This window comes from Bufo gargarizans, chromosome 7 (genome assembly GCF_014858855.1).
Source record: "Bufo gargarizans isolate SCDJY-AF-19 chromosome 7, ASM1485885v1, whole genome shotgun sequence".
NCBI lineage: Eukaryota > Metazoa > Chordata > Amphibia > Anura > Bufonidae > Bufo > Bufo gargarizans.
The window spans coordinates 97729808-97755743 of NC_058086.1; the positions used below are offsets into that span (position 1 = coordinate 97729808).

At 42.1% G+C, this 25936-nt stretch overlaps 1 protein-coding gene across 1 annotated transcript in view; it reads right to left on the reverse strand.

The window, feature by feature from the left end:
• Positions 1-25936, reverse strand: part of LOC122943602 (phosphodiesterase 4D interacting protein) — a 1023137-nt gene that overhangs the window by 133586 nt on the left and 863615 nt on the right. Inside the window, exon 15 of the mRNA XM_044301472.1 lies at positions 3909-4043. Within this exon, the coding sequence (XP_044157407.1) occupies positions 3909-4043 (135 nt within the window). The remainder of the gene's footprint in view (positions 1-3908; positions 4044-25936) is intronic.

The window sequence follows — 25936 nt, forward strand, 5'->3', positions numbered from 1 at the left end:
TAGGTGACCCTGACTCCCTCCGTATTAAGTGTAGGGAGCCGATGGTCGTGTCCCCTTACTATTATAGGGTTTTCAGGTGTCACACAGCTTAGGTATGAGGGCATGCAATTATCTATCATAAAGATCTTTGCATGGGCCGAGCAGTCAGGGAAAGCTCTAGGGCTTTTATAGGGCTCACCCTTATGTTCCTTAGTTTGGGATCAAGTCAGTCAGATCTTTATTTGTGTCTTCTAGTTTTCTGCAACACCATCCGTGACAAAACTCCTTTAACAATTTTAAGTTTTTTGTATTTCTGGAGTGTAATAATATTACAGGCTATAGCTACTAGAGAGGGGTAGTTAATCCAGGGAGTTATTCTGATTGCCTGATTGGAGTCAGGAAGGAATTTTTTTATTCCCCTAAAGTGGGGAAAATTGGCTTCTACCTCACAGGTTTTTTTTTTGTTGCCTTCCTCTGGACCAACTTGCAGGATGACAGGCCGAACTGGATGGACAAATGTCTTTTTTCGGCCTTATGTACTATCTTACTTTGTTATTTCCTGTCTTCTATGAGACATAGCCCATGTTCTGACACCCATAATATTGTTATCATTTCATCTAGAGAGTCGTGTGGGTGTTTTTTTGCAGGTAAGGTCTCATGCACACAGCCATTGCCCGGCAAACGGATCCAGGCCCATTCCGCACCGCACCTTCTGGATTGCAGAACCATTCAAGTGAACGGGTCTGCATCCATGATGTGGTGCACAAATGGCTGCAATACGGGCATGGCCAGGCAACGGCCGTGTGCATGAGGTCTAAGCTTGTCCATCCAGTTTGGCCTGTTATCCTGCAAGTTGATCCAGAGGAAGGCAAAAAAAAAAGTGAGGTACAAGCCAATTTTCCCCACTTAAGGGGGGGAAAATTCCTTCCTGACTCCAATCAGGCAATCAGAATAACTCCCTGGATTAACGACCCCTCTAGTAGCTATAGCCTGTAATATTATAACACTCCAGAAATTCATCCAAGCCCCTCTTGAATTATTTTATTGTACTCACCATCACCACCTCCTCAGGCAGAGAGTTCCATAATCTCACTGCTCTTACTGTAAAGAATCCTTTTCTATGTTTGTGTACAAACCTTCTTTCCTCCAGATGCAGAGGGTGTCCCCTTATCACAGTCACAGTCCTGGGGATAAATGGATGATGGGAGAGATCTCTGTACTGTCCCCTGATATATTTATACATAGTAATTAGATCTCCTCTCAGTGGTCTTTTTTCTAAAGTGAATAACCCTAATGTTGATAATCTTTCAGGGCACTGTAGTTGCCCCATTCCAGTTATTACTTTAGTTGCCCTCCTCTAAACCCTCTCCAGCTCTGCTATGTCTTCACAGGACCCCAGAACTGTATACAGTACTCCATGTGTGGTCTGACTAGTGATTTGTAAAGTGGTAGGACTATGTTCTCATCACGGGCATCTATGCCCCTTTTGATGCAACCCATTATCTTATTGGCCTTGGCAGCAGCTGCCTGACACTAGTTTTCACTGTTTAGTTTGCTGTTTATTAAAATTCCTAGTTCCTTTTCCACGTCAGTGTAACCATTTAGTATGTATGGGTGATTTCCATTATTCCTTCCCATGTGCATAACCTTACATTTGTCAGTGTTAAACCTCATCAGTCCCTTCTCTGCCCAAGCCTCCAATCTATCCAGATTCATCTGTAGCTGTATATTGTCCTCTTCAGTGTTAATTACTTTAAAAAGTTTAGTGTCATCTGCGAAAATTGATATTTTACTATGCAAGCCTTCTACAAGATCATTAATAAATATATTGAAGAGAATAGGGCCCCATACTGACCCCTGAGGTACCCCACTAGTGACCGTGTGTCACGGCTGTTTGTGAGCAACAAGAGTATACACAGAACAAAGAGCTACTGACCGGACCCAAACTAGGGAAGATAAAGGGTGACCCCTGTCAGACCCTCAAAGCTCTCCCTATGCTGCTAAAGCATATGCCCGGATCCAAATCGTGGAACGAGGCATGCCCGCGTACCTAAGACTGATGACCACTGTAACCCCTACAATAGTGGAAGGGGCACGGCCACCGGTGCCCTGCTCAGTATATGGAGGGAACCGTGGCCACCTCAGATCCAGTCAGAAAAAAACCAGGTACACAACAATGTCTGCACACTTAGCTGAAGGAGCTGCAGCCGCAGAGAAGACGGATCCAAGGACAGCTGGCAATATCCGGAGTGCTTGCTGCAGCAGAACACAGGTCCAGTGAACTGATAGCTTACAAGTGAAGATACTCAGGCAAGAGCTACAACTGAAATGAGAACTATAATCCACGCCCTACAATAGGAGGAGGGGTGATTTAAAGGCAGGGAAATCAAATGCAGGAGGAACAGCTGGGAGTAAAGACCTCATCACAGGGGTGGAGAAACATCGCAGTGAGAACTCCTCCTAACTCTAAGTGACATCATCACAGGGGTGGAGAAACAGAGCTGTGAGAACGTCTCAAAGCTCTGGTAGTGACACCGTGACCCAATCTGAGTGTGTACCGTTAATAACCACCCTCTGTTTTCTATCACTCAGCCAGTTACTTACCCACATACAGATGTTTTCTCCCAGTCTGAGCATTCTCATTTTATATACTAACCTTTTATGTGGTACAGTGTCAATGCTTTGGAGAAGTCCAGATATATGACTAGTCTAGGACTAGGACTTACCTCCTCATAGAAACTGATTAAATTAGTTTGACATGACCGATCCCTCATGAAGCCATGCTGATATGATGTTATTTGCTTGTTTTCATTGAGATCCTCCAAGATAGCATCTCTTAGAAAACCTTTAAACAGTTTACCCACAACAGATGTTAAACTTACCGGCCTATAATTTCCGGAGTCTGTTTTTGCACCCTTTTCGAATATTGGCACCACATTTGCTATGCGCCAATCCTGTGGAACACTCCCTGTCAGTATAGAATCTGTAAATATCAGAAATAGGAACAGCCAGGCCCCTGCTGCTGATCAGGAGTGTGCAGCTCCTGCACCAGCCCAATCAGCACATTGTACCTGTAAAGCGGCTGTCAGAATGTCGATTCCCACTGCACGGTAATGTACAGCAGATGTCGGGATGTGGTTAAGCATTTTACAACGACCATATGATGCTATAGCAATCGATCAGCACATAGAAGACTAATGGCAGAAAAGGACCACATGGTCCATCTAGTCTTTATGTATTATTTATCTTAGACAGGTGTTCATGCCTGGCATGTTTATAGGAAATCTGTCACCCTGATTTTGGGCTATTATCTACAGCAGTGTTTCCCAACCAGTGTGCCTCCAGCTGTTGCAAAACTACAACTCCCAGCATGCCAGGACAGCATTTGGCTGTGCGGGCATGCTGGGAGTTGTAGTTTTGTAACAGCTGGAGGCACACTGGTTGGAAAACACTGATCTACAGTAATACATGACTAGTACTGAAGATAAGAAGTTCAGATCACTGTCAGGTTACTGCATAAAGGTGTGGAGTCAGCTCACTAGCCTAGCCCATATTACTCTAGAGCAGGGTTTCTCAACTCAAGTCCTCGGGACCCACATGCCAGTCATGTTTTCAGGATTTCATTAGTATTGAGCGGGTGATATAATTAGTGTCCATGCATAAGGACTTACCACAGGTATTCATTTTGTGGGATATTCTCAAATCCTGACCGGTAGGTGGGTCCCAAGGACCGGAGTTGAGAAACCCTGCTCTAGAGCAATCATGCTGTAAACATATGGCATATGTCACCTGGTGGGTAAATAATGTTAAAATGGTCAACCCTTTTTTTTTATTAATTTTACTGTAAAACTATCTTGACAACTGAATATATAATTCAGAAACCATTTTTTAAAACAAAACATACATATAAAAACTCTTTCCCCAAATACCTTCTGAGTATGTGTTAAATGACCATGGCTTGCCAAATTCAGTGTTGCTATATTCTCCTTTAAAGTGAAAATCTGCTGGGTTAAAAGTTCCACAGTTGGTATCTCTTCTGGGTCCGCCAGCTTGACTTGCAGATCCTGAGTTCAAAACATAAGCAATTATAGATTTATTTACTTCAGTTTCTCCCTTTTCAGCCCTTGGATACCGTATGTGTTTTTCATTTTTGTGTTTTAATTTTTCTTCCCTATCTTCCTGGAGCCATAACTTTTTCATTTTTCCATTCACATATCCATATGAGGGCTTATGTTTTGCGGGACAAGTTGTACTTTCTAATGCCACCATTTTATATGACACATAATGTTGCAAATTGGGAATTTGTGAATTCCTCTACCGTTTTATGGGTTTTGTCCCTGCGGCGTTCCCTTTGCTGCAAAACCAACCTGTGCCCTTCATTTTTACAATGATAACACATATGCATAGTTTTTTAATGTCTAAATACTGTAAAAATAAATTAAAACTTTGAAAAACATTTGTTTTACATCACTATATTCTGACCCACATGACTTTTGTATAGTAAGATGTACTTAGCTGTGTGGGGGCTCATTTTTGTGGGACGATCTGTAGTTTTTATTGATACCGTTTTGTAGTGTGTTTGACTTTTTCTTCACATTTTTTAAACTTTTTTTGGGTAAGAGAAGCGATGAAAAAATGGCAGATCGGCCATTTTTACTCTTTTTTCCAGTACTACATTCCAGTACTATATTGGAAAATTGTCTCTATATTTTAATAGTACAGGCATTTTTGGACGCGGTGATGCCCGCAATGTTTATATTTTTTGTGTTTTATGTATTTATTTTTTTATTCTATGGAAAGGGTGGTGATTAAAAATTTTATATTTTTTCCATGTAATCAACAGTTTATTTTTTTTTACTTTTTATGGTTTTGTAGCTCATGTTTCAAGCTACAAGGTTCAGTTTATTTTATTTCATTCTGTACCATCATGTTTCCATGGTGAGAGCAGAATTGCTCATTTCTTATGTTGGCCTGCCGATTAGAAGCCCAGAAGTGCACAGATTTTTGAGCGTTAAGATTCCGTGATCACACTTCATCACGGCATCTAAAGGCTTTAATGACCGAGATTGGCATTATTTGTTGTCATGGTCATTGGCCACAGGTCTCTGCTGTTTAAAACAGCAGAGACCTGCCCATTATGGCACCCGCTGCATGCTGCATGGTGTGTCATGAATTAACAATCTCAGAGTTGTTTGGATAAGTAAAAGCATTCCAAAGTTATTACCACATAAAGTGACACTTGCCAGAATTTTTTTATTAGGTAGATGAAAGGTAAAAAGTGTCTTAACCCTTTCTCTAGCAGCGCCGTACAGCAATGGAGCAATTAGTAAACATGATGCATGAACACACAAATAAAAAAGTTATGGCTTCAGGAAGATAGAAAAATAAAAATGGAAAAACAAAAAAATCTGGTATCTAAAGGGTTAAAAAAGTACAGCATATTTTTAACAATTTTCAATTTCTAACTGAATTTCTCTGCTTTCAAGACAGATACCTCACCCTAATACCTCACAAAATAGTTATACCATTCATCGTATGTTTACTTTATTTTAGCATAATTTTGTAAAAAGGACCAACTCTATTGTAGTGACTTAGAGGAAGTTATATAACAAAATCACCCATAAATGACCTCATTTTAGAAACTACATCCCTAAAATTATTCAAAACTGAATGTATAACTATTATTAACTCTTAAGGTTTTCAACAGGAATTAAAGCAAAATGGAGGTGAAATTTTAAAACATAATTGATTCCTACAACACAGAATGGGTTAAATTGGTTGTGCCAAGTTTTTAAGTTATCTACTAACCATAGGATAGGGAATAACTAGCTAGTCACTGGGGGGTCACAAAAAAGTAGATAACACTCTCGGACACTTCCATGGAGAATAAATAAAGCAGCAGTGTGCATGCATGACTGCTGCTCCATCAGAATGAGGCAATGGGATCCCTGTTCTCATGATCAGTGGAAATCCCATCGGTCAGACCCCCATTAATCAGCTAGTTATCCCCTATAGTGTATAACTTATAAACCTGACACAACCCATTGAACAGCAAAGTAAACCTCAATATTGATTACACCGATAGTTTACAGAAATATCCCATTCCTATATCGTCATAAACTTTAGTATGGGCACACAGCAGGGTTCAGAAGGGAAGGAGAGCCATATGGCTTTTTCGAAGGCAGATTTTGCTAAAAATGTTTTTGGGGTGCCATGTTGCATTTGAAAACACTCTGAGGTACCCCTACATTGGAAACCCCAAAGAAATGACCCCATTTTGGAAACTTCTTGGAATTTTTCAAGAGGTGTAGCAATGTGTATCAAGAAGTGCACAGTACCAGAAAAAAAATCTATGTGACATGGAATACTTTAGCGTTAATAAATCCAAACATATAATAGCTTTATTGGCTAACCAGAAAAAAATCATACTGCAAGCTTTCAGAGCACAAATGCTCCTTCTTTAGACTGAATTACAATTGGAAGACTGAGAAGCAAGCAAAACATTAAGAGGATGTTAAAACAACACCTGTACATGGGGAGATGGAAAATTAAAATAATAAACAATGTTTGTGTTATAAGTGGATATGTTCAGCATAGACAAAGGTTATTCAGGGATAGGGAGCCTTACTAAGGGAGGTGTGAATTTTATCCAAATAGCGGCTCATAAAACCAGATGCTAGATTCAGTCTTTGGGTCAATGATTGGAATTCAGTTATTATCTTAAATTCCCAAGATTTCCTGTCTTAATCATTCTTAAAATTCTCTTTGAGAATTAAAGGGAACCTATCACCTCCCAAAACCATCCCAAGCTGACAGCTGTACCTGCGTGTAGCCAGCAGTGCTGATGATGTCTTTCTTCCTGAAGGCAGATGCAGCAAAAGTACTGAAAACGTTTTATGTGCTGCTTGGCGCACTTCTCCACACATGCTTTAAGTCAAGGAGACAGCGGCCTCCTTGCTTTAAGTCACGGTAACCATGCCCCCTTCCCTGCTCCTTCGCTGTGACTGACAGCCGGCTGTTTGGCAAAGGCAGCCGAACTCTCGTGCATAAGCGCTGTCAGTCACAGCAAAGGGGCAGGGAAGGGGGCCTGGTTACCGTGACTTGAAGCAAGGAGGTCGCTGCCTCCTTGACTTCAAGCATGTGTGGAGAAGTGTGCCAGGCAGGGGATAAAACAACATTTTTAGTACTTTTGTTGCATCTGCCTTCAGGAAGAAAGGCATCATCAGAAACACACTGCTGGCTACACGCGGGTACTGCTGGCGGCTTGGGATGGTATTGGGAGGTGACAGATTCCCTTTAAAACCTTTAGGTTGTCCATGGAGTGTTCTGGTCCAGAGGAATGGTTTCCCACAGTTGCATTGACTTTGTGTTTTATAGTGAGTCTGTGTAAGTTCATTGAAGATCAGTTTCTGTACAGTCTCCCAAGTATAAATTCATCCATTATGACACTTTTTTACAAAGTATTAAGTACATTGGAGGATTCAAATATGTAGTGAACACTTTGGCCAACAGGCATTCCAAATAATTTAGTTACCCAGTTACCAAACTAGTGTTGATCGAAGCAAAGCACCCGAAGTGGAATTCAATTGGAAGTTTGGGAAAAATTAAGTTTGCAACGAACCCGAATTTATTTGCGCTTTGTGTTAAAGTTTTTTTTTTCTCATAAAATGGCGGCTACACGTGTTACACAGTGAAAGTAAGAAGTCGCTAGATCACCCATAATGCCATGCAGACAGCCAATCAGCAGCTACCCAGCCCCTGTGATGTCATAGCCCTATAAAAAGCCTCATCCTGTGCAATGTCAGACATTTCACTGTGAGCTGAGCATAGTGAGAGACTTGACAAATGGTAGGGATAGTGTTCAAGAAGGCTTTAATTGTGGAATATTGGATAGGAAGATAGGGACAGTGTAGGGAGATCATAGGAAGAGATTTTACTCACTGTAGGGTGAGCATAGGGAGGCTGCAGTGACAGCCCACTTTGCATAAATCCCTGTGTAGGGCACATAGCTATCTTATTGAACAATGTACCACTTGTTAAATAGGCCTTGATTCTGAAATTGGGGTAAATGACCTGTCTAATGTAACTGTTATTGGGGGTGTCCTCCTTGTTAAATAGAGAAGCAATTCTATTACGCTTTGATTTTCAAACTGGGGTGAATAAGCTGTCTAATTTAATGGTTATTGGGGTGTCCTCCTTGTTAAACAGAAAAGCAATTCTAATAGGCCTTGATTCTCAAATTGGGGTGAATAAGCCTTCTCATTTAACTGTTATTGTGACTTTAACCTTGTTAAATAGATAAGAAATGTCTAATACTACTGTTATTGGGTTGCCTAACTTGTTAAATAGATATGCAATTCCATTATGCCTTGATTCTCAAATTGGGGTGAATAAGCTGTGTAACTAGGTGGGCACCCCAATGACAGTTAAATAGATGAGCAATTCTATTACACCTTGATTCTCAGATAGAGGTGAATAAGCTTTCTCATTTAGCTGTTACTGGGGTGTCCACCATGTTAAATAAATAAGCAATTCTATTATGCCTTGATTCTCAAATTGGGATGAATAAGCTGTCTATTATTACTGTTATTGGGGTGTCCACCTTGTTTCATAGATGAGCAATTGCATTAGGCCTTGATTCTCAAATTGGTTTGAATACACTGTCTATTACTACTGTTATTGTGATGTCCATATTGACATTAAATAACTTGTTTTACATGTACAGTTACTGTACAGTATGTCCAAAAAAGAGTTGCAAAGCCCCTCCAAAGAAACAGACAGTGGCAAAAATGTTGCTTTAGCCAGCAGGAGTAGCAGCAGAAGAAGAGGTGGTGGTAGCAGCAGCAACAGCACATTGCTGTCACTGTCATCCAGTGGTCGTGTTTAGATGACCAATCCCACTGTCCTGGAATGGTTGACTCTCAACTGACATAAGACACCCAGAGCCAGGCGTTGGTGGGTTTCTCTGACACCAAACTCAGTTGGCATAGCCTGTTCTGAACCTGTCTTTTTCCTTTGCTGCTTCTTCTGCCAGGCAAGTGCCACCTGCTCTGCCCAGTTTTCAGAGAGGAAGATTTTATTGAGAACAGTCATCAGCTACTGCCCAGCCCAGATTTGGAGGAGAGGTCCACTGCTTCTTCCTGTAGGCGTGCAAGTAGCGACGATGCCATGAGACTGGTGAGACTGAAATAAGTGATGAGCAGACAGTAGTTGAAGATCATGTAGCCAATTGCATATGGGAGCCGGGTGAAGAGGGGTGAGGGTGGCAGCTTGCCTGTGAAACTGTCATGCCTGGCTCTGACTATGTGCGGAGGTCGGCCAGAATGGCAGCACGTCTTTAGTGTTTGTTTTGGAGTCGTGCTGGATCCGCCTCCCATCAGGTGCATTAGTTTAAATGGCTCTCATTTCCAGTGCTCTGAGCGGGTTATAGAAATCAGTCTGGCCTAGGAAGGAAGCAAGCAAGGAAGGTTTTCTGTCCCAGCTCTGTTAAGATAAGTGTGGTTTCTGTTATTGTTGTTTGCTGTTTTTGTTGTGTCGATATCTTCTCTCCCATCCAGGTTCTGTGCGAGCAGCCTGCTCCTATTTCCCCTTTTCACCATCTCAGGGAAGTTAGGGTGTATTAGCCTAGGCACGAGTACACAGCATTCCTACCACCAAGGTCTGCCTGTGGGCTGAGCAGTGCAGGGAGAGAGGTCAGGGATTAGCTAGGAGGTGACCCTTCCCCTGCTTATCGCCCAGAGCCTGGTTGTTGGTTTTTCTGTGTGTCTTGTCCGTCGTGACAGAAACTGTAGCAGGGTGGCAGCTGAGTGATATCTGGAGGCAAACATGCCTGAGTAAGACCGTCTGGTACTCAGGAGCCTACCTGTTCAAAAACAACTAGCTGTCACACCCTGCCGTGTGAAAGGCCTGAGAAGATCTGACAGACTTGCTACACGTGAGTCTATCTGACAGATTGTTCTGTATCTCTTTGTTATAGTTTTGGGCAGGATCCCACCTCCCCACAGGTTCTGCTCATTAGCTATTTAGTGGTCCCTATTTACAGTGCCTTGCAAACTATTCACCACCCTTGACTTTTTTCGTATTTTGTTACATTACATCCTTAAGTTCAATGTTTTTTTAATCTGAATTTTATGTGAAGGATCAGAACACAATAGTCTAAGTTGGTGAAGTGAAATAAGAAAAATATATAAATAAAACTGTTGTTTAGAAATAGAAAACTGAAAATTGGCATGTGGGTATGTATTCTCGCCCCTTTGTTAGAAAGCACATAAAAAGCTCTGATGCAACCATATACCTTCAGAAGTCACATAATTAGTGAAAAGATGTCCATCTATGTGCAATCTAAGTGTCGCATGATCTGTCATTACATATACACACCTTTTTTGAAAGGCCCCAAAGGCTGCAAAACCTAAGCAAGAGACATCACTAACAAAACACTGCCATGAAGACCAAGGAATTCTCCAAACAAGTAAGGGACAATGTTGTTGAGAAGTACAAGTCAGGGTTAGGTTATAAAAAAATATCCAAATCTTTGATGATGCCCAGGAACACCATCAAATCTATCATAACTAGAGTTGAGCGGACACCTGGATGGGTTTGGCGGGTTCGGCTGAACTTCAGAAAAAAGTTCGAGTTTGGGACCTGAACTTGAGCCAGAACCCGAACCACATTGAAAATCAATGGGGACCTGAACTTTTGAGCACTAAAATGGCTGTAAAAATGTCATGGAAAGGGCTAGAGGGCTGTAAATGTCATCAAAATGTGGTTAAGAGCATAGCAAGTGCTCTGGAAAAAAATGTGGATAGGGAAATGACTTTTATTAACATAAAATACGTAAAAAGGTATTGAGGAGGTGGTGGATGTGGCGGTGGAGGAGGAGGAGGTAGCCTATACTGCTTTTTGTTTTAAAATGTATTTTTATTTTTTTAAATTAGGGTACATCCCAAAACATTGGGAAATATAACCCTCCAGTTGTGCTAAACACACGTTCAGACAATACACTGGCTGCAGGGCAGGCCAGCACCTCCAAGGGGTAAAGGGCAAGCTCAGGCCATGTGCCCAATTTAGAGACCCCTGTCAGTCAGTTTGTGTAGGCGTGTGCATACTTACTGCCCCACTATGTCGCGCGTCCCCGTGATGTTCACGATCCAATTTGATATCAGCTCTATCAACTTTCGATGTTCTTTTATGCGCCTACCATGGTGATCACAGGTGGCGGAGAATCAGGGTTCCAGGGTGGAGAGGGAGCATGAGAAAGAGAGATTCATTTTTTTCTAATTTAAAATTATAGAGCGGAAATATGGGACAAAGTATCAAAGTATAAAAGGGGGACAACTTTTTAAAGTTTAAGCATTGAATGAAAGGATGTGTCGCGCATCAATTAATGAAGAATTTCTTAAATTTTATTCCCTGTCAACTATGCAAAGCAGGTGTTTCTATCCGGCAAAATTTGAAAAATGTCACCTGACAATGTAATTGACGATTTTTATTTATTTATGTTCCTGTCACCTATGTAGAGGTGCCCCAGTGACATCTACTATCCATTTGGATATCTTCTCTATCAACTTTCAATGTTCTTTTCTGAGCCTACCATGTTGATCACGGTTATCGGCGAATCAGGGTTCCCGGAGAGGGAGCTTGAGAAAAAGAAACCAAATTTAAGGGAGAGATTTTTTATTTTTTTTATTGGGATCGAGCAGAAATGTGGGAAAAGCAATTGAGGCACAAATGAGGGACAAATTACAGAAGCCCAAATGTGGGCCAAAAGAATCAAGTGGAAATGTGGGAAAAGCTATTGAAGTGCAAATGTGGTACAACTTGTTTAAGTTTAAGCATTGAATCAAAGGAGGTGGTGCACATGAATTAAAGAAGCATTTCTGAAATGTTATTCCCTCTCACCTTATTCCCTGTTACCTATGTCAACCCAAGAATGTAACAGAAAAATTACAGAAAAGTATTAACCTGTCTACTTGGTAGAGCAGGGGTTTATGACAAAAAAATTTTTGTTTATTGTCACCCGAAAATGAAAAATAAAAATGATTGAAATGTATTTAGCTGTCAACTAAGTAGAGGAGGGGTATATTACACCCAAAATTGGTGAATTTGACCCTAAAATGTAACTAACAAATGTTATTTTTTTTTTTTACCTGTCTACTAGGTATAGCAGTGCTACATCACACCCCAAAATTGGTGAATTTGACACTAAAATTTAAATACCAATTTTATTTTATTTTTTTACCTGTCTACTAGGTATAGAAGTGGTACTATACACCCAAAAATGTGTGAGTTTCACCTGAAAATGTAACTGACAATTTTTTTATTTTTTTTTTACCGGTCTAGTAGGTATAGCAGTGGTACTATACACACAAACATTTGCTAAATTTCACCCGAAAAATGTAAATGACAATATTTTTTTTAAAACTGTCTACTAGGTATAGCAGTGGTACTATACACCCCAAAAAAATTGTGAATTTCACCAGAAAATGTAAAAGTTGTGAAATGATATGAAATAAAATACGTACAAATAAATAAAAAAAAATAGATTTATGAGGTGGAGTTCCATATGGAGTAGGAGTTTGAGGAGGCGGTGGACGTAGCGGTGTAGGTGGAAGCGGCGGTGGAGGAGGACAAAGTAGCCAACACAGGTTTTTGGTTTTAATTATTTTTTTTTAAATTAGGGTACACTCTAAAAGAGTGTGAAATTTCCAAAATACAAGAATGAGCCATTGCGCTGCAGTATAACAATGGCTGGTTAGTGCCGGTATACATGTCTATTCTGCACAAGGTACGAACAAGTCCTGAGGGATCCATGCCTGGTTTATTTTAACGAACGTGAGCTTGTCCACATTGGCTATGGACAGACGGCTGCGCTTGTCTGTGATGAAGCCCCCTGCCGTGCTAAACACACGTTCAGATAATACACTGGCTGCAGGGCAGGCCAGCACGTCTAAGGCGTAAAGGGCAAGCTCAGGTCATGTGCCAAATTTGGAGACCCAGAAGTTGAAGAGGGCAGACCCTTGATTCAGTATGTGTAGGCGTGTGCACACATACTGCTCCACCATGCTGGTGAAATGCTGCCTCCTGCTAAGACGTTCCATATCAGCTGGTGGTGCTGGCTGTTGTGGCGTTCTGACAAAGCATTTCCACATCTTCGGTGGTGAAGTGGTGCTGTTCCGCCGAGCGACTCACCCGTGCGTACTGCAGCTGAAACTCCACTATCGCCTGCTGCTGCTCGCACAGTCTGTCCAGCATGTGCAAGGTGGAGTTCCAACTTGTGGGCACGTCGCATATGAGGTGGTGAGCGGGAAGACCGAAGTTATGCTGCAGAGCTGACAGGCGAGCAGCAGCAGGGTGAGAACACCAAAAGTGCGCACAGACGGCCTGCACTTTATGCAGCAGCTCTGAAATATCGGGGAAATTTTTAAGGAATCTCTGCAACACCAAATTCAGCACATGCGCCAGGCAAGGGATGTGCATCAAACCAGCTAGTCCCAGAGCTGCTACGAGATTTCGCCCATTATCACACACCACCAGGCCGGGCTTGAGGCTGACTGGCACAAACCACTCATCGGTCTGTTGTTCAAGGCCCGTCCACAGCTCCTGCGCAGTGTGGGGTTTGTCCCCCAAACAGATAAGTTGTAAAACTGCCTGGTGTCGTTTATCCCTGACTGTGCTGTAGTTGGTGGTGAAGGTCTTATGCTGACCTGATGAGGAGCTGGTAGAGGATGAGGAAGCAGAGTAGGAGGTGGAAGCAACAGGAGGCAAACTGAAGTGCCCTGCAATCCTCGGTGGTGGATGGACATGCGCCAAACTGCTATCCGCCTCAGGCCCAGCCGCCACTGCATTTAGCCAGTGTGCTGTTATGGAGATATAACGTCCCTGACCGTGCTTACTGGTCCACATATCCGTAGTGAGGTGCACCTTGCCACAGATAGAGTTGCGCAGTGCAGACCTGATTTTGTCCCCTACTTGGTTGTGCAGGGAAGGGATGGCTCGCCTGGAAAAGTAGTGGCAGCTGAGCATGACGTACTGTGGGACAGCCACCGCCATAAGGCCTTTAAAACTATCCATCTCCACCAGATGGAATGACAGCATTTCAAAGGCCAGTAATTTAGAAATACTGACATTCAGGGCTAGGGATCGCAGGTGGGTAGGGGTGTACTTCCTCTTCCTCTCCAGCATTTTTAGACAACAAAGAGAGAAGGCACTCAATATGTAAAGCGCTATTTTCCCACACCTAGGGGAGGTTGTATGCTCACCTATCAGAGTTGCACCTAATTGGGTGCAACTACAATGAGGGAAGAAAAATAGTGGGGATTGGTTGGTGCCGCCAGTCTAGTCCAATCACCCTTTGGTCGGGGCCAAACCGCCAATCGGGTGAGTATGAGAGCTGTAGATTTGCTGGACCAAGGAAGTCCAAGAGAAACAGACAAAGTAAAGGTCACAGACCCACAACCAATAGTCAGAAAGATTTCAATTTCCAAGACAACATGTTTCAGGGTGCATGACCCCTTTATCAAGTCTACAAAAAGATAATGTTAAAATCACAAAGAAACGTCTATAAAAATAAAAATAGAAATAGAGAATATATCCAAAGTTGAACCTAATTGCATAGGAATATATATATATATATATATATATATATATATATATATATACAGAACAGACCAAAAGTTTGGACACACCTTCTCATTCAAAGAGTTTTCTTTATTTTCATGACTATGAAAATTGTAGATTGACACTGAAGGCTTCAAAACTATGAATTAACACATGTGGAATTATATACATAACAAAAAAGTGTGAAACAACTGAAAATATGTCATATTCTAGGTTCTTTAAAGTAGCCACCTTTTGCTTTGATTACTGCTTTGCACACTATTGGCATTCTCTTGATGAGCTTCAAGAGGTAGTCACCTGAAATGAGTCTTGAAGGAATAACATGCCGCTGCAAGATGCTGTGGTAGCCATGCTGGTTCAGTATGCCTTCAATTTTGAATAAATCCCCAACAGTGTCACCAGCAAAGCACCCCCACACCATCACACCTCCTCCTCCATGCTTCACGGTGGGAACCAGGCATGTAGAGTCCATCCGTTCACCTTTTCTGTGTCGCACAAAGACACGGTGGTTGGAACCAAAGATCTCAATTGTGGACTCATCAGACCAAAGCACAGATTTCCACTGGTCTAATGTCCATTCCTTGTGTTCTTTAGCCCAAACAAGTCTCTTCTGCGTGTTGCCTGTCTTTAGCAGTGGTTTCCTAGCAGATATTCTACCATGAAGGCTTGATTCACACAGTCTCCTCTTAACAGTTGTTCTAGAGATATGTCTGCTGCTAGAACTCTGTGTGGCATTGACCTGGTCTCTAATCTGAGCTGCTGTTAACCTGCGATTTCTGAGGCTGGTGACTCGAATGAACTTATCCTCGGCAGCAGAGGTGACTCTTGGTCTTCCTTTCCTGGGGCGGTCCGCATGTAAGCCAGTTTCTTTGTTGATAGTGGCTCCATTCCCCCTGAAGAAGCCGCAAGAGCAGTGAAATATGTTGGGGGAGCTGCATCTTTAAACACTTAAAAAAATTATGACAGGGCATAAAATGGAAAAGTAGTGAGGCGATCTGCAGACGCCGCACACATCTGAGGGGTAGTGCAGGCTGTAAAGCCATAGTGAGGTTTACAGATACGAGTATTATACCAATCAGATATATACCCTATTGAGTTACTGGCTAAAATAAGTGCGGCTGGATGATAGAATGTCTGGTGTCGGACGACATTACAGACATCAAATGTAATAACACATTGATTGATTAATAAAGTAACAAACAAAGGTTATATTTTAATGATAGGACCAGAAACAGGAAATTATAGTCTCAGACTATTGGAATATCCAGTTTCTTTGTAGCGCTTGATGGTTTTTGTGACTGCACTTGGGGACACTTTCAAAGTTTTCCCAATTTTTCGGACTGACTGACCTTCATTTCTTAGTAATGATGGCCACTCGCTTTTCTTTACTTACAGTGGGATGCGAAAGTTTGGGCAACCTTGTTAATCGTCATGATTTTCCTGTATAAATCGTTGGTTGTTACGAGAAGTAAAATGAAGTTTATTGGATTTACAGAAAGTGTGCTATAATTGTTTAAACAAAATTAGGCAGGTGCATAAATTTGGGCACCACAAAAAATAAATGAAATCAATATTTGGTAGATCCTCCTTTTGCAGAAATTACAGCCTCTAAACGCTTCCTGTAGGTTCCAATGAGAGTCTGGATTCTGGTTGATGGTATTTTGGACCATTCCTCTTTACATAACATCTTTAGTTCATTCAGGTTTGATTGCTTCCGAGCATGGACAGCTCTCTTTAAGTCACACCACAGATTTTCAACTATATTCAGGTCTGGGGACTGAGATGGCCATTCTAGAATGTTGTACTTGTTCCTCTGCATAAATGCCTTAGTGGATTTTGAGCAGTGTTTAGGGTCGTTGTCTTGTTGAAAGATCCAGCCCCGGCGCAGCTTCAGCTTTGTCACTGATTCACTGAGACATTGGTCTCCAGAATTTGCTGATACTGAGTGGAATCCATGCGTCCCTCAACTTTGACAAGATTCCCAGTCCCTGCACTGGTCACACAGCCCCACAGCATGATGGAACCACCACCATATTTTACTGTAGGTAGCAGGTGTTTTTCTTGGAATGCTGTGTTCTTTTTCCTCCATGAATAACGCCCCTTGTTATGGCCAAATAACTCCATTTTAGTTTCATCAGTCCACAACACCTTATTCCAAAATAAAGCTGGCTTGTCCAAATATGCTTTAGCCCACCTCAAGTGGGACTTTTTGTGCTGTGGGCGGAGAAAAGGCTTCCTCTGCATCACTCTCACATACAGCTTCTCCTTGTGTAAAGTGTGCCGAATGGTTGAACGATGCACAGTGACTCCATCCGCAGCAAGATGATGTTGTAGGTCTTTGGTGCTGGTCTGTGGGTTGACTCTGACTTTTCTCACCATTCGTCGCTTCTGTCTATCCGAGATTTTTCTTGGTCTGCCACTTCGAGCCTTAACTTAAACTGAGCCTGTGGTCTTCCATTTCCTATATATGTTCCTAACTGTGGAAACAGACAGCTGAAATCTCTGAGACAGCTTTCTGTATCCTTCCTCTAAACCATGATGGTGAACAATCTTTGTCTTCAGGTCATTTGAGAGTTATTTTGAGACCCCATGTTGCTACTCTTCAGAAAAAATTAAAAGAGTAGGGAAACTTGCAATTGATCCCCTTAAATACTCTTTCTCATAATTGGATTCACCTGTATATGTAGGTCAGGGGTCACTGAGCTTACCAAGCCTATATGAGTTCCAATAATTAGTTCTAAAGGTTTTGGAATCAATAAAATGACAACAGTGCCCAAATTTATGCACCTGCCTAATTTTGTTTAAACAATTATAGCACACTTTCTGTAAATCCAATAAACTTCATTTCACTTTTCAAATATCACTGTGTGTGTCTCCTATATGATCTATTTAACTGACATTTTTTATCGTTACAACCAACGATTTATACAGGAAAATCATGATGATTAATAAGGTTGCCCAAACTTTCGCATCCCACTGTAGCTGCTTTTTTCTTGCCATAATACAAATTCTAACAGTCTATTCAGTAGGACTATCAGCTGTGTATCCACCTGACTTCTCCTATCACGACCGGCTTGCCTATCATATACGTGACACAAAGGGAGGGAAAGGGAAGGCTCTGTCCAAGGGAGAGGGAAAGGTGGTGACCCCTATCTCACCTTGAGGTTGGCACCTGACTGCCCTGACGTCCCTAGACGGGTTCCTCACCCGTACGCCGATCGCGTGCCTAAAACCCTGGCTTTCCCTAAGATGAGCCCTAGCTAGTGAATAGGGTGGTGGGAACACTAGTCCGCACCACTAACTCTAAAGGAAAACACCAAGGGAAGGACAGACAATACAGACAACATATAATCCCAGGTGGGCAACAACAGAAGACAACAAAAAGCCCAACAGGGATCCGGAGGGTAACACTCTGGAAACAAAAAACAGGATTCACAGCTCCAGTGGGTCAGTATAGAAGTCCAGGCAGGAGGCTCTTGACACCATCGTGACATCTCCACAACGCAACTAATGGTCCCAACCCCATTTATAAGGCAAGAAATCCCACTTATTAAATCTGACAGGGCATACCTGTGAAGTGAAAACCATTTCAGGTGACTACCTCTTGAAGCTCATCAAGAGAATGCCAAGAGTGTGCAAAGCAGTAATCAAAGCAAAAGGTGGCTACTTTGAAGAACCTAGAATATGACATATTTTCAGTTGTTTCACACTTTTTTGTTATGTATATAATTCCACATGTGTTAATTCATAGTTTTGATGCCTTCAGTGTGACTCTACAATTTTCATAGTCATGAAAATAAAGAAAACTCTTTTATATGAGAAGGTGTGTCCAAACCTTTGGTCTGTACTGTATATATAGATATACAGTCGTGGCCAAAAGTTTTGAGAATGACACAAATGTTAGTTTTCCCAAAGTTTGCTGCAAAACTGCTTTTAGATCTTTGTTTCAGTTGTTTTCTGTGATGTAGTGAAATATAATTACACGCACTTCATACGTTTCAAAGGCTTTTATCGACAATTACATGACATTTATGCAAAGAGTCAGTATTTGCAGTGTTGGCCCTTCTTTTTCAGGACCTCTGCAATTCGACTGGGCATGCTCTCAATCAACTTCTGGGCCAATTCCTGACTGATAGCAACCCATTCTTTCATAATCACTTCGTGGAGTTTGTCAGAATTAGTGGGTTTTTGTTTGTTCACCCGCCTCTTGAGGATTGGGGGGAAAGGGAGGGGAATAAAGGGTGGGGTGGGGGTGAGGCAGGGGTGGAGCAACTGGCACTAATTTGCTCAAATGGTAAAAGGAGGATAATAATTAGCTTGAATAATAAGATGAGGATATTCATATAGATATAAAAAGATCAATATAATTATTAAAGGGGAAGTGAGGCAAATAAGATAACCCCTTACTAATGATCGTGATGTGATGAGTCGGCATTCCAATGTGAAGGTCGCATCATCACTGCAATTTCTTCTGGCACGCAACATCTCTCCTACTGGAATAGACTTAATAGTATGTATAGGATGATGGTTGTTGGCTCTCAGAATTGCATTTCCAGAGACTGGTTTATGACAGCCATCATCCTATACATACTATTAAGTCTATAGCGGTAGGAGAGATGTTGCGAGCCAGAAGAAATTGCAGTGATGATGCGACCTTCACATTGGAATGCCGACTCGTCACATCACAATTATTAGTAAGGAGTTATCCTATTTGAATGATTAAGAGAGCTGAAAAAATAGCACAGACGAAAAGTCGCAAGATATTCCTTTTTGAGAGAAGATGATAGGGCAGGGAAGGAAGGAAACACAGCGGGTGTGAAAAATCACATTAATCCACCCACTTTGGTTCTTACCTACAGTAATCAATTTCAGCAAGTCAAACGGATAGTTCCGGAATGTATATCGATTCTATATGATGATTATATTTCACATGGTTTACTGCAGGATGGCTACAGAGTGGCAGCCTGAGGGTCGCCCACTCTGGCTTCATCCCTGTCCCCTTCATTATTTAAATCAGCTTCAAAAAGAACCCAGACCAATACTTGGCTTAAATATACCAGGTTCACACAGTGCGGCAGTCATCCTTGCAAAACTTGCGGCTATGTTGTGCCCACTAAAATCTTTGAGGCTTCAGAACATATTTCAACCTTCCCCATTAAATCTTATATAAACTGCAATACCACTGGGGAAATTTATGTTATCAGATGTACTCTGTGTGACCTTCTTTATGTGGGAAGCACTATAAGAAGGTTGAAGAACAGAATCCTGGAACATTTGAATGATGTCACTAATTCTTCTTATGTCAATATTTCGAATGCTGCCAGGCACTTTGTTTCGATGCATGGTAGCAGCTTACAAACTTTCTCTCCCTTTGGAATCGAGCGAGTATTTCCCTCTATTCGAGGGGGCGATTTCCAAAGGCGATTAATATAAAGGGAAGCCTTTTGGATTCTATGATTAAAAACAAGATATCCGAATGGCTTGAACCTAAAAAAGGAACTCGTGTATCTTTACTAGGATCTGGTCCATTCCTGGTGTGCCTACATATATATTCCCATTGTGTTGTTCAATCCAGATTAGCAGCTATGAGGATACTTTCGCCATGCTTGATTTGCTTTTTTTCTGTTTTTAACACTGTAAACTACTATTCAGAACATGCGTTTTTTGGGGGTATTCATATATAATTTTTTTTTTTCTAATGTCTCGTTTATCACGGTTTTTGGAGACTGGCCTATTTTGCTATTCCTGATTTAGACCCAGGAGCCTGAATAGTATACATTTTATTTGCACCAATGTTAATTTCAGTTACTCCTATTGGCTGTGCCTTGGGTGTGCTGCAATCAGCTCCTTCTAGTTATCACCTGGAGGTGGGAGGAGAGGATGCAACTAGCCTATATAGACACGGCCAATTTGATTTCTGATCGGTCACGGCTAAGAACATGTTTGTTCGAAACGCGTAGACGTTCATTTGGAACACTTAGGTGATGCTGTCACTGTATGGATCTGCACTACACCGAATAAAGGAACCCACAATATTTTCTAACTTCGATGCTGGATTCATCGCTTTATTTCTTCTAGTCTGTACTAATACCCAGTGGTCCATTAGAGTCCCCTGTCCTCCCGTTTCTGACCATCCCCTTCTCTGCACCAGGCCCTCCCCACCCCCGGCCTTCATCACGAACGCAGCTCCGCCCACTCTGCCCCATCAGCGCTTAGACGTCGGCTAATTTAAACTCCGGCTATGTGCGCGCGCTATGAACTCACAGCGTACCTGACTCCCCACGTGCTCGGCAGCCTCCACTGTGATCCACCAGGTACTGTTTCTCCCTCCGGCATAGCTTTTCAGCTTAGCACACCCACTCCCACTATAGCCCTCCAGGGATCGCCTATGGCTTGCAATATAATACCCTCTGCAGCGCCAGTATATCACCCATCACCATTCATATGTCTATATGAACAAATTAAAAATAATGGCCACATATATAAGTTGGTCCCCACATTAGTCTGGCACCTAATCTCACCCCCAACTAATATGTATATATTTATACACTCATATTCATATTAAACATCCATTTTACCTCTTCACATATACCTATACAGTATCTTTTTCACCCCATTAGTAATTTCTGAATAATTTCAGTAATTGTCATTATCCTTGACTAAACTATCATCATCTTGCCTCACTACCATTAGTAGTCTGTACTAATAGCCAGTGGACTATTAGAGTCCCCTGTCCTCCCGTTTCTGACCATCCCCTTCTCTGCACCAGCCCCTCTCTGCCCCCTGCCAGCATCACGAACGCAGCTCCGCTCACTTTACCGCGCTGCCCCATTAGCGATTAGACGCCGGTTAATTTAAAATCCGGCTATGTATGCGCGCTGTGAACTCACAGCATACCTGACGCCCCACGTGCTGGGGAGCGAGCGGCCTCCACTGTGATCCATCGGGTACTGTTTCTCCCTCCGTCACAGCTCTTCAGCTTAGCACACCCACTCCCACTATAGTCCTCCAGGGATCGCCTATGCCTTGCAATATAATACCCTCTGCAGCGCCAGTATATCACCCATCACCATACATATGTCTATATATTAAATATAATGGCCACATACAGTGGGATGCGAAAGTTTGGGCAACCTTGTTAATCGTCATGATTTTCCTGTATAAATCGTTGGTTGTTACGATAAAAAATGTCAGTTAAATAGATCATATAGGAGACACACACAGTGATATTTGAGAAGTGAAATGAAGTTTATTGGATTTACAGAAAGTGTGCTATAATTGTTTAAACAAAATTAGGCAGGTGCATAAATTTGGGCACTGTTGTCATTTTATTGATTCCAAAACCTTTAGAACTAATTATTGGAACTCATAAAGGTTTGGTAAGCTCAGTGACCCCTGACCTACATATACAGGCAAATCCAATTATGAGAAAGAGTATTTAAGGGGATCAATTGCAAGTTTCCCTCCTCTTTTAATTTTTTCTGAAGAGTAGCAACATGGGGTCTCAAAATAACTCTCAAATGACCTGAAGACAAAGATTGTTCACCATCATGGTTTAGGGGAAGGATACAGAAAGCTGTCTCAGAGATTTCAGCTGTCTGTTTCCACAGTTAGGAACATATTGAGGAAATGGAAGACCACAGGCTCAGTTCAAGGTAAGGCTCGAAGTGGCAGACCAAGAAAAATCTCGGATAGACAGAAGCGACGAATGGTGAGAAAAGTCAGAGTCAACCCACAGACCAGCACCAAAGACCTACAACATCATCTTGCTGCGGATGGAGTCACTGTGCATCGTTCAACCATTCGGCGCACTTTACACAAGGAGATGCTGTATGTGAGAGTGATGCAGAGGAAGCCTTTTCTCCGCCCACAGCACAAAAAGTCCCACTTGAGGTGGGCTAAAGCATATTTGGACAAGCCAGCTTTATTTTGGAATAAGGTGTTGTGGACTTATGAAACTAAAATTGAGTTATTTGGTCATAACAAGGGCGTTATTCATGGAGGAAAAAGAACACAGCATTCCAAGAAAAACACCTGCTACCTACAGTAAAATATGGTGGTGGTTCCATCATGCTGTGGGGCTGTGTGACCAGTGCAGGGACTGGGAATCTTGTCAAAGTTGAGGGACGCATGGATTCCACTCAGTATCAGCAAATTCTGGAGACCAATGTCTCAGTGAATCAGTGACAAAGCTGAAGCTGCGCCGGGGCTGGATCTTTCAACAAGACAACGACCCTAAACACTGCTCAAAATCCACTAAGGCATTTATGCAGAGGAACAAGTACAACATTCTAGAATGGCCATCTCAGTCCCCAGACCTGAATATAGTTGAAAATCTGTGGTGTGACTTAAAGAGAGCTGTCCATGCTCGGAAGCCATCAAACCTGAATGAACTAAAGATGTTTTGTAAAGAGGAATGGTCCAAAATACCTTCAACCAGAATCCAGACTCTCATTGGAACCTACAGGAAGTTTTTAGAGGCTGTAATTTCTGCAAAAGGAGGATTTACCAAATATTGATTTCATTTATTTTTTGTGGTGCCCAAATTTATGCACCTGCCTAATTTTGGTCAAACAATTATAGCACACTTTCTGTAAATCCAATAAACTTCATTTTACTTCTCAAATATCACTCTGTGTGTCTCCTATATGATATATTTAACTGACATTTTTTATCGTAACAACCAACGATTTATACAGGAAAATAATGACGATTAACAAGGTTGCCCAAACTTTCGCATCCCACTGTATATAAGTTGGTCCCCACATTAGTCTGGCACCTATGCATACCTATAGGATTTTTAGAGGTGGGAAGCGACACATCTCTCTATATCCCATACTGATGGGCTTCTTACCGACCTATTTATTTATATACATATATTCATTATCTGTACATTTTACTTTGTTCATTTAATAATGTATTTATTCTATCAATGGATTGCCATAAGTAATTTTTATCTTCATTATTATTTTCATTTTATTCCTATTTTAATTTTTGAATAAATAATTGATGGAAATAAACACATGGTCAAACCATTTATTTATTGCTAAATTGCCGTTACATTCAAATATAACAATCCTAATAGAACGCTAGTGATGGGCATGAATTAATGTTATAGATACATATAATGAGTTTTAAGTAAACATTGCATTTTACCAATTGATCTTTCATTATTTATTTATCATGAGTATTAAGTCTTTCTATTTTATATGTATGTGTAGATTCACACTGAAGGCATCAAAACTATGAATTAACACATGTGGAATTATATACATAACAAAAAAGTGTGAAACCACTGAAAATATGTCATATTCTAGGTTCTTCAAAGTAGCCACCTTTTGCTTTGAGTACTGCTTTGCACACTCTTGGCATTCTCTTGATGAGCTTCAAGAGGTAGTCACCTGAAATGGTTTTCACTTCACAGGTGTGCCCTGTCAGGTTTAATAAGTGGGATTTTGTCACGACCATGTTTATGGCCGTGACTACAGGGGAGCCGCATACAGTTGCCCGCAGTTTTGGGTTGTTGTGTCAACCGCAGCTTGAGGCATAATGTGGTTGGCCTCAAGTGCGGTTGCCGCGGACAACAGCTATGTGTGCGGTTCCCTTTGGAGTTGTGTGCGTGTTTTTAAGCACTTTTGTATGTCTGTGTGCACTTTGTTTATGTTTGGTGTGCACTGACACCTTTCCTGCACTGTGGTTGCAACGTTTGGTTGTGTGTACATGTGGTGGCAGTGTCCCGGCCTTCGGGCTGACTCCCAGGACACGGTTGCCACCCATGTCGTTGCCAGCGGCAACAGCCACAATGTGTTCTTGTGTTGGACACTTTCCCTTTAAGTTGGTGTTTCCCTTCCCTGGTGCTGGAAGGGTTAACTCCCTTCCCAGTGTATGTGTGAGTCACTGGGTGTGTCTGACTGTGGGGTGTGGTTACATGGGCTATAAAGTCTCAGTCCAGATCAGTTCTCTGGTGGGGTACTCCAGGCTTGTTGCTGGAGTCGTCCTCCTGTTACCCTGTAACCGTCTTTCTAGTAAGGGCCACCCTTCCGGTCATAAATCCATAACCTTGATGTTTTGTTGATGTCCTATGTCTTTGGTTTTTAGTGCAGCTATGGATGTCCTGGTTCCTGAGTGTTCTTATGTGTGTGCTGTTTGTCTTATGTTTCTGTGGACAGCGTTTTCTGAGCACGGGTTCCAGTCAGCAAGGCTTTGGCAGGTTAGTGTTGAACTGTTGGGTTCACCTGTCATGTCAATAGATCTGTTTATGTTCCCCATCTTCATGCTGCTTGGCCAGTGAGACTCCTGTTCCTCCGTGCCGAGGAGGAACAGGTCGTCTTACCCTGCTCCTTAGTTCAGGGCCATCCTGAGGGCTTGTAGGAACTATTAGGTTCCAGAGTATGAGCCCTCCTACCATCAGGGTCGGCTCATACGGACAGGAGACAGGGTCAGTGTTAGGGACGCAAAAGGAGGTGACCTGCTCCCTAATTCTGTTGCCCTGGCTGAGTAGCGACAGTAAATCTCCTGGCATCGCACGGCTGAGGATTTTCCCCATCCTCAGCCGTGACAGATTTCTTGCCTTATAAATGGGGTTGGGACCATGGAGAAGTGGAGAAGTCAGGTGGATACACAGCTGATAGTCCTACTGAATAGACTGTTAGAATTTGTATTATGGCAAGAAAAAAGCAGCTAAATAAAGAAAAACAAGTGGCCATCATTACTTTAAGAAATGAAGGTCAGTCAGTCTGAAAAATTGGGAAAACTTTGAAAGTGTCCCCAAGTGCAGTCACACAAACCATCAAGCGCTACAAAGAAACTGGCTCACATGCGGACCGCCCCAGGAAAGGAAGACCAAGAGTCACCTCTGCTGCCGAGGATAAGTTCATCCAAGTCAGCAGCATCAGAAATCGCAGGTTACCAGCAGCTCAGATTAGAGACCAGGTCAATACCACACAGAGTTCTAGCAGCAGACACATCTCTAGAACAACTGTTAAGAGGAGACTGTGTGAATCAGGTCTTCATGGTAGAATATCTGCTAGGAAACCACTGCTAAGGACAGGCAACAAGCAGAAGAGACTTGTTTGGGCTAAAGAACACAAGGAATGGACATTAGACCAGTGGAAATCTGTGCTTTGGTCTGATGAGTCCAAATTTGAGATCTTTGGTTCCAACCACTGTGTCTTTGTGTGACGCAGAAAAGGTGAACGGATGGACTCTACATGCCTGGTTCCCACTGTGAAGCATGGAGGAGGAGGTGTGATGGTGTGGGGGTGCTTTGCTGGTGACACTGTTGGGGATTTAATCAAAATTGAAGGCATACTGAACCAGCATGGCTACCACAACATCTTGC